The following is a 9,405-nucleotide window of genomic DNA, read 5'->3' on the forward strand; positions in this document are numbered from 1 at the left end:
GGGCGGCGTCGGCATCGAGCCCCCGATCTCGATCCAGATTGGGGGAGGGTGAGGAGTGGGTGATGCAGGGGGAAGTGGGGCAGTTGGAGGCTAGGGTTACGGGGGAGAGGGGATAAGGGAGTGGGGGCGGGGGTGGCCGGCTAGGCCGGTGGGTTGGCCTAGTAGGGATGTGGCCTGCTGGGCCGGAGCCCAGTGGGGGGGGGGGTTCTCTATTTTTTTTTGTTTTCTGTTTGTTTTTCCCCTTTTGTATTTTCTTTCTTTTATTTATTTTCTTTTTTGTTTTAATTCATTTTAAATCATTTAGGCATTTTATAAAAATGTGTTTGCTTTATTATATTTACCCTTGTAATATTCGGCACCCACCAAACATTTATGTTTTAACTTTTGAAAACTCTTATTGTTGACATTAATTTAAATTGAATTTTAAAGCGGTTTCGAATTAACCCGAGATTAATTTCAGTGACACAGGTGACATGGCACCATTAGTAGAGGGTTACTGTAGCTTAACTATCCGGGCGTCACAGAAGGGAAAGGAAGCCGTGGGTGCATATGTGGCTGCGTACCTGTCGATTCCACCCATACCTTTCCAATGCGGACCCCCTCTTAATAGTACGGATCTCCTACGACTCAAATCCACTAAAAAGAAATCGTCAAAAAATAACCGTCTTCACTCTTTACCATCTAGGGGAGAAAAACCGTCTCATGCCTATTGATATAGTCTCTGAAAAGGTCAGTGCATACGATTAGTCCGCAAAACGTATTGTCATCAATCACTGAAACTACTAGGGTAAAATATGCCTTAACAGATGTAGATATTGAGTACATGTCTAGAGTTCCCTATTCAAGTGTAGTTGGTTCACTTATGTATGCCATGGTTTGTTCTCGTCCTGATTTATCATATGCATTGAGTGTTGTCGGTAGATACATGGCTAATCCTGGAAAAAAAAAGCATTGGAAAGATGTTCAGTGGATTTCCAACCTGCGAGGTACTTCTAATGCTTATTTACAGTTTGAGAAAACTGGAGATGGACGTGTTGGTTTTGTTGAGTCTGATTTTGCTGATGATTTGGTTAAGAGAAGATCGGTCACAGGTTATGTTTTCACCATTGGTGGTTGTGCAGTGAGTTGGAGAGCAACTTTGCAGTTCATCGTGGCATGTTCCACTACTGATGCCAATTATATGGCTATTTCCGAGGCATGCAAAGAAGCTATTTGATTGTGAGGTTTATACACTCGGCTTTGTGGAGATTCATCTTGCCTTACTGTATTTAGTGAAAGTGCTATATATCTTACAAAAAATCCAATGTATCATGAGACAACAAAAGCACATTGATATCAGATATCACTATATTCGAGATGTTGCTGAAGCTTATTTGAAGGTATGAAAGATAAGTACTCATAATAATCCTGCTGATATGATGACAAAGCCAGTTTCTACCAATAAGTTTGAGCAAATGTAGGCGCTCTCGCTGCCCAGCCGCCTGCGCCACCCAAGCCCGCAACCATGCAGTGCGCTTTGCTGCAAAGCATCGCTCACGCCCTCATCCCCGTCCGCGCGCCCCTGTGTGCTCACGACGAGTTGCGTCGTTGAGGTCTTTGGGAAACCAATTGTAATCTAGCTATCGATTTTAGGGTGTGTTGTGCTATTTTGTATGGACCTTGTTATAAATTCAACTAGTGACTAGTGGGCTGCCGTGTGAGACTGGTCGTAATGGTAGTATCATAGTTAGTATCATGCATGCCAACTAGATAATTTTAATGAGGTGTCATAGCATTAAATAAAGAAAAAGATGATGGAGTATCATATCATGATACCGTATCATAATAAATGATATGCTACTTTGTGTCATGGATGACAATAAATAAAATAGTACATGATACTAATATATGATACTATGCATTAGGGAGGTACTATTATTCACTAGTATCATATGCATGATACTAGCATATGATACTCTCCATTACAACCAGCCTGACCGAAATAATTTTTACAGGATCAGTTTCGCCCGATGCCACGTGGTACCACAAATCCATTTTAGGGCGAGCCGTATACTGTTTTTGTAGAGGCGTTTTTTGCGGTATAACCTAGAGCTGTCTAAAGTTGCAATATCGAGCTTTTACATTTTCCCCTAAAACAGGGTTTGATTTTTACAGCAGAGAGTTTCTTACAGTGAACGTAGTATCTAAGCAGTGGTAGCAGCTAGAAGATCCGTGCAACATGAGACACAAGAGCTGTAACAAACTCCCGGAATCATCCATGTCCCCGAAAGATGAACACGTTCTGGCGTCACAGAAGATCCGAGCCAACAGGGCCGGCCAGCCGCACAACACAACACCCCGCAGCGGGCGCAGGAGGCAGCGCTTCTTCCTCCCGAGACCAGCCAGCCGCTCTCCCTCCCTCCCCCTTGTTCCTGTAGACTTCCAAATAAAAGCCCACCTGCTTTCTTTTCCCGCGACCATTTCCATAAAAAGAGCTCCCCGCCCCTCTCTCTCCTCCTCCCCCCAGCCCCAGGTACCCCTCCACCCAACCCAGTCCACAGCTAAGCAAGAAGGGGCAAGCGGGCGAGGGAGAGAGAGAGAGGGACCGCTCAAGTACAATTCTAGCCTAGTTTCTTGATCGCGGTTTGCAGCCACGACCCAGAATTAATCCCAAGAATGTTCTAGATCTTCCGCCTAGCGCCGCCGCCGCCGCTGCTCCAATTCGGCCTGCACGTGCCATGGACGGGGTGGGAGGAGGCGGTGGTGGCATGGCCGGCATGCCGGGCATGCCGGGAGCGCCTCAAAACATCCTGGACGCCGGAGCTCAGGAATACTACCCTAGTGCTGGCGCGCCCTACCCGCCCCCGCCCTTCCTGTCGATCCCGCACCAGCTCTACTGCCCGCCGCCGTTCCCGGTCATGCCGCCGCCGATGGCCATGCCTATGCCCATGCCCATGCCACAGCCGCAGACCGTCGCGATTCAGCCGCAGATTGGGCTCCCCGTGCCGACGGTGGCCGCGACGGCGGTCGACGGTCCGGCGAGCCGCGCGGTCGTGCTCAGCCTGCTGCCGCCGCACACGCCGGAGCTCGAGGTGGCGCGCGCGATGGCGCCCTTTGGCGACGTGCGCACGGTGGACGCGTCGGCGCTGGCGTCCGAGGGCGTGGCCACAGTGCACTTCTTTGACCTCCGCGCCGCCGAGAACGCCGTCACCGCGGTGCGCGAGCAGCACATGCGGCAGCAGTGCCGCCTCAGCCAGCTGTACGCCGCCACGACCGCCTGGCCACCCCAGCCGCCGGCGTGGGACTGGCAGCAGGACGACTGCCGGGGCCTCGTCCTCGGCCAGGCCGTCTGGGCTCACTTCGCCGCTGCCTCCACCCTCCCCGACGACGGCGCCAACCGCGGCTCCCTCGTCGTGCTCAATTCCCTCCCGGACGTCTCCCTCTCCGAGCTCCGCCAGGCCTTCCAGGCCTACGGTACGCACCCACCACCGAACCCTTCTCGCCACAATTGTCCTCTCATGCCCGACCGGTGTTTGTTTGCAGGTCCCTTGAAGGATGTGAGGGAGTCCGCGCAGCGGCCGAACCACAAATTCGTGGAGTTCTTCGACACGCGCCATGCCGCCCGGGCGCTCGCCGAGCTCAACGGCCGGGACTTCTTCGGCCACCGCTTCATCCTCGAGTTCACGCGCCCTTCTGTCCCCGGCGTACGCAGGTAATTCTTGCGCACCGCCTTGCCCTCACTTGCCCATCGATCCAGTCCGTCGACTAAAATACTATGTGAATTGCACGCAGGCGCGGGTTCGTGTCGCCGCGACCCATCGTCCCGACGCCGCCCAGGCTGCAAGCGGCGTGGCGTCCCTTGCCGTCTCCGGCGAAACAGCCGTCGTCGTCGTCGACCGGCACTGGCAAGGCCAGGGGAGAGGTGGTTACCACGAGCAGGTGCTCCTCCAAGTCTAACGCGGGCGATCGGTCCAAGGGTGGCACAAGCCATGAACGGAAGGGCAAGGGCAAGGGCGGGAAGAAAGCCACAATTGTCGTTGACACGACGTCGTCGTCTCCGGCCTCGGCTTCCGAGGCGGCGGCGACCGCGTCGGCGTCCGGCAAGCAGCAGCCGCAGAAAGGAGTCGTCCGCGTGGGGAGCTGGAGAGGCCCCAAGAGCTGGAGAGGCGGGTGGGAGACGCGCTTCGAGTTCAAACAGCCCGACGCCGCCCGCTCCGACAGCAACGCCACCACCGCCGCCGACACGGACACGCAAGAACCGGAGACGAGGACCACCGTGATGATCAGGAACATACCGAACAAGTACAGGTCGTCGTGTCATCCTCCGCGTTTGCCGCAACAATGCTACTACTACTAGTACTATATTTCATGGGCGCATGCTATGCTACAATTGTGTGAAGGATTTGCCTAGCTCATGCTCGGCCTTGTGTGCCTGACCTTGTGATCTCTTGTTCGTTGCAGCCAGAAGCTACTGCTCAACATGCTGGACAACCACTGCATCGAGTACAACAATAAGATCGACGCCGGCGAAGGCGGCGGCGAGCCCTTCTCCTCCTACGATTTCCTCTACCTCCCCATAGATTTCAAGTGAGTCCTCCAACTATAAGCTGCTGCATTCGTTCATATTTCATGGAGCTCATTCCCACGAACACACACTCAATTTACTCAATTTGCAAATTAAAATTGTATGAGAAGTTGGTTCAATTGAGGTAGAAAAATGTGAAGGCTACAAAATTACAAAATTGGTAGAAACCAGGACAAGTTCTTGGCCATTAGCCGGCCGGCTGTTTGAGCTTGTGTGGGGTGAAGGGGGGCATCTTTCGGTACTACTACCACGCCCTGTACTGCCTGCTCTGCGCCAGCATTGTTGTGCCATGGTCTTATTAGCCCAAATGGAAAAGAAATTGGAGATGGCACCGGATCCTTTTCGTTTTGATGCAATGAATTCTTTGGTTGCATGCATCGCCTGGCCCGGCTGATCGATCAGAAAGGGGCCTGTGTTCGCCTGTCTTTCTTTTCTCGCACATCTGCTGCCTCTCTAGGATCCTCCTCCCTCCCTCCCTGCCAATTGCTTTTCTTGCTTTGCACAGCCCTCACTGCTGGCATGCCATGCGCTTCCATATCAAGGCCAGCACGACATGGATAAAAGCAAACCTTTGGGTGAGAGAATCATGGAGTAGCGGTGAAAAGTTGCATCATATGCAAAAGCGTTCATGTATTTTGTGGTGTTCAAAGTATGAAAATTGGTGTTGGCTAACTTCAAGCACACTTTCTTTTTTGTGTCTTGTTTGGCTGCCAACTTTCCGCTTGCACGAAGCAAAGGCTGAGAAAAGACCTGCCATCAGTGCCCAATGACAAGAGGAACTTTGGTGCGCTTCTGCCCAAAGCCAGCTTCACATCTATAGTAAAAAAATTCTACTGGTAGCTCCAAAAGCTTTTAACCTCTCCAACTAGTAGTGTAGCTCTTGCTTGGCTGATTACTCCAAGGTTTTGGTAGTAGTACTAGCTCTAAATTAATCAGTGGTATTATATCTTCATCTTTTTTGCGGGGAAGTGGTATTATATCTTCAAATGAACGTCTAAATTTTGTTGTGGCATGCAGCAACAAGTGCAACGTGGGGTACGGGTTCGTGAACCTCACCACGCCGGAGGCGGCCGTGCGGCTGTACAAGGCGTTCCACAAGCAGCCATGGGAGGTGTACAACTCGCGCAAGATCTGCCAAGTCACGTACGCACGCGTGCAGGTACGTACTCTCGTGTACCGCATCTGCATGCCATGAATCTTGACAAGTTCCTCCTATGCCACCCACAGCAGTACGTAGCTCGCCGTGTTAATTAACCAACGAGCGTGATGCGCAGGGCCTGGAGGCGCTCAAGGACCACTTCAAGAACTCCAAGTTCCCCTGCGACAGCGACGAGTACCTGCCGGTGATCTTCTCGCCGCCGCGCGACGGCAGGCAGCTCACCGAGCCGGAGCTCCTCGTGCCGCGCTCGCCCATGCCGTCGCCGTCCTCGCCGCGGAAGGGCCAGGCCGCGGGCTTGGACCCGCTGGCGCTGGAGCTCATGGCGCCGCCCTCGTCGTCCGGCGACGGCGCGTCCTCAACGATGTCCACCCACGCCGACGAGGACGCCCACGGCGCGAGCGGCGGCAGCGACGACGACGACGACGGTGGGCTCGGCGAGGAGCTACAGCGCCTAGGCTACACCGACTAGGTATAGGCACGCGGCGAGCCAGCCAGCCAGCCTAGCATTTGCTTCGAGAAGTGGCCGAGCAATGATGGTGGTTGCTGCCATGGCATATCTCTGGGGCGGATCTGCGAGTGAAGCGAAGGGTCACACAACATTTATGGCATGTGAATGGAGATTGAACGACGACAGGAGTGTGGGAGATGAAATGACTCGAGAAAAGAAGCGATTTGATGTGTGTGGTTTCGATCGAGAGAGGTACTATCATCATCGCCGTCGTCATTCATTCGTACTAGCTGGACGCATGCAGCAGGCGGAGTCGTGTTCTTGTGGTTTTTAGATTTGAAGTTAAGTTTCTCTCTTTGAAACTTGGAGCTAGCTAGCTAGCTAGACTATTCTTCTTCATGCCTTCTTTCGTTCGTTACATTAATTACAAGTTTTACGTACTCCGAATTTCGTTCTTCATGTGATGGTAATGATAGATTTGATCAGATCTCACCATCTCTCTCTCTGCCGAATTACCAACTCTATGTTTTCCATTTTTTTTACTTGGCCCTAATTTGCATTCATGTTCCCTTAAGATTTTTATTCGCCCATTTCGTAGTATGAAAATATATCATGCGGGTGATGTTTCAAGTCAGACCAAAGGAAAACATTCGTTGGATGATTTATAATCAATGAAATTTAGTAGTTAGTAGTTCGATGGAGCATAAAGTCAAGCTCACTTGGACTTGGTCAAGCAGTAGGTCCTAAAATACTCTCATACTGATGGGTCCTAAACCTCGAAGCAGTTGTTTAATGTGGGCAAACGCAACACCTGAGTTTATGTTCTAAAATAATCCTAATAATTTGGGTTCCAAATTATGTTGTAGCAGTCCCTCCGTTTTGATGCATTAGGCATCTAACGAATTGGTGAATTAGGCATCTAATGAAAAATCAAATAATCTCAAAACGCTAAGGCACGTAACAATAGTATTAGTTGCATGCATATCAAATAATCTCAAAACTGTAAGGCACGTAATATATTAATTATGTTTTGGTAGACCCTATCTATTAATTGAAGGACCAATGCATGCAATTCATGCGGCATGTTATTTGGATTTGAAGAGCTCTCTTAATTATAGCATGTTTTCAGTTGAGAAAGGAATAGTAGTGTGATTGGCTTCCTCTGCAATTCAATTTTTTCTCCTAGCCCAGTCTTTACGTGCCTAGGTTGGGGTGCACTTCCTGACATGCCTAACAGAAATAACAGAAATAATGCACCTACTCGGAGGGAGCAATAACAGAAATAACAGGACATGCCTCTTCGTTCAAAAATCGGATTTGCTAATTCTATCAAGATGATAATTAACAAAGTCTCATCTAACTTCTACACCATTTGATTAATGAAACAAAAAGACAAAAGGAAATTTGTATGAATCTTTGCGTAAAACCAAATGACGTAGGACTTAGATTTGATTTGGTTATTTCTCATCTAGATGAGAGCTAGCCACCCGCTTAAAAATATATAAGACGCACATGTTCCTTTTTTATGGATGTATTGTGACTTGCTTTCCTAACAAAAGTTTGAGCTAAAATTTATGATTTCACTAATTTATAGCCGTCTAAGGATTTTTTATTGCTCGTCCACACTGAAATATCGATCCATAGTTGATGTCCAATATATAAAGAAAAGTGGGAAAGAACATTTTTTGTTTAGTCAATGGAGTATTTGTTCACACTAGATTGACGAAAACATTACAATGCTGCAAACACCCTGAGATATATAGAAATAAATTCATTGAATTGACCGAAAATTTCATCAACAGCTAGGATAGTAACAACCCATAATTTAGACTTGTTTTTGTTGATAGTGCGAACCAAAATAATTCAACGCACATGCACCTCACACACAAACACATTCAGTTTTTCGGAAAAGGGAGTAGGTTGGACACATGCATTTTATTAAATATAACATAAAACAAGTCCAAGTCATCAAATATCAAAAGGTTTACAACAAAATACGACTACAATGTCATAAACAAGATTATATAGCTCATCCACCTAATCCGTTACTGGCACATGCCAGCCAAACTAGTTAAACAATCCCAGTGCAGTTGTTTTCACACGGCTGCACCCAAAGGCCTTAAGCCTTTGTACATCCACATGTAGTGATTGTCATCTACAGATTTACGATGTAGCTCTGAAGTCTGAAGATAACCTGTAATGTTTTTGGAAAAGATGATCTGTTAAAAACAAACTCATTCCGCAAATTCTAAATTGCACAAAGAATGGCACAAATTCCCATGCATATTTGCCCCATCTGGTTATGCTGAATACTACCCAACCAATTACCAAACAAATTTTGTATTCTTGTTGGTGTTGATAAATTGAACGTAGCATGAATTGTGCGCAAAATGAAAGTTGCGACCGGACATCGTATGAATAAAATGATAAATTATTTCTTTTTTTAGACGAAAAAAATTGTTTTGTGCTGCCTTGCCAATTACGGTTCTTGTCTTTCCAAAAATTTAAGGAAAACTAACTGAGATTTTACATGGTGATTGACTGTTTGGCATGAATCGATGTTGATTTTGTGCATCAACTTGCGATGATCACTTCGCTCTTGGTCCCCACGGTGACGTCGAAGTCGTTGGATCTTCGGCAACGAGGGAATATGATGCACTTATGGATAGTTGTGGCGGAACCTCCTTTTTGTTATGTGTGTGGTGTTAACGTCGGTAGCCAGCTCGGCTAGGCTCCATGTAACGTCATGCTCGATGATGGCAGTTTTTGTGGATGTGTTCGTAACGTTTTTCGTCGTGTTTTCCACAAATTAACTTCCATTCTTCCATTAATGGCGATGGTAAGTCTTTTGCTTGTCAGGAAAAAAAGAACAGAAAATATGGACACAAGTATGCATCTGACTAAGGCCCTGTTTGGTTCGGCTGTGGATTTCTAAAAGCAGCTGTGAAAAATCTGCTGTGGAAAAACAACTGTGAAAATCTGATGTGAAAAAGATGTAGGTCATTTGGCAAACCAGCTGATACAGCTTTTTTCAGATTTTGGCCCGTAACGGAATCAGATTTTGGAAAGCACGTCCTGACTGCTTTCGCTTTTGGTTTAGATTTTGGCAGCGGATTTCTAGAATCGGATTTTGCTAGGTTCACCCTTTGGTTCAGATTCTGCTGCGCGGCAGCGGAATCCGTCGATAAAAGCTGAACCAAATAGGGCCTAAGACACGCCATGTTAATCCATAAC

At 48.3% G+C, this 9,405-nt stretch overlaps 1 protein-coding gene across 2 annotated transcripts; it reads left to right on the top strand.

Moving 5' to 3' along the window:
* The first annotated feature begins 2,515 nt into the window (after nt 1–2,515).
* On the top strand, nt 2,516–6,567 carry LOC119272572 (protein terminal ear1 homolog). Of its 2 annotated transcripts, XM_037554040.1 has the most exons (6): nt 2,516–3,453; nt 3,523–3,691; nt 3,772–4,287; nt 4,441–4,566; nt 5,582–5,723; nt 5,839–6,567. In XM_037554040.1, exons 1-6 carry the CDS (start codon nt 2,718–2,720, stop codon nt 6,190–6,192), a joined length of 2,043 nt encoding a protein of 680 aa, XP_037409937.1. In that variant the 5' UTR covers nt 2,516–2,717; the 3' UTR covers nt 6,193–6,567. The 2 variants fall into 2 exon arrangements, with proteins under 2 accessions (XP_037409937.1, XP_037409936.1); XM_037554039.1 differs by having other exon boundaries at nt 2,516–3,691.
* Nucleotides 6,568–9,405: the final 2,838 nt, after the last annotated feature.

The sequence above is a fragment of the Triticum dicoccoides genome, chromosome 3A (genome assembly GCF_002162155.2).
Source record: "Triticum dicoccoides isolate Atlit2015 ecotype Zavitan chromosome 3A, WEW_v2.0, whole genome shotgun sequence".
In the NCBI taxonomy this organism is placed as follows: Eukaryota; Viridiplantae; Streptophyta; class Magnoliopsida; order Poales; family Poaceae; genus Triticum; species Triticum dicoccoides.

Coding starts and splice junctions, on each gene's coding strand:
- LOC119272572 (XM_037554039.1), top strand. CDS start 2,718: ATGGACGGGGTGGGAGGAGGCGGTGGTGGCATGGCCGGCATGCCGGGC. Junction 4,288..4,440: donor AACATACCGAACAAGTACAG/GTCGTCGTGTCA, acceptor TGTTCGTTGCAG/CCAGAAGCTACTGCTCAACA. Junction 5,724..5,838: donor TCACGTACGCACGCGTGCAG/GTACGTACTCTC, acceptor CGTGATGCGCAG/GGCCTGGAGGCGCTCAAGGA.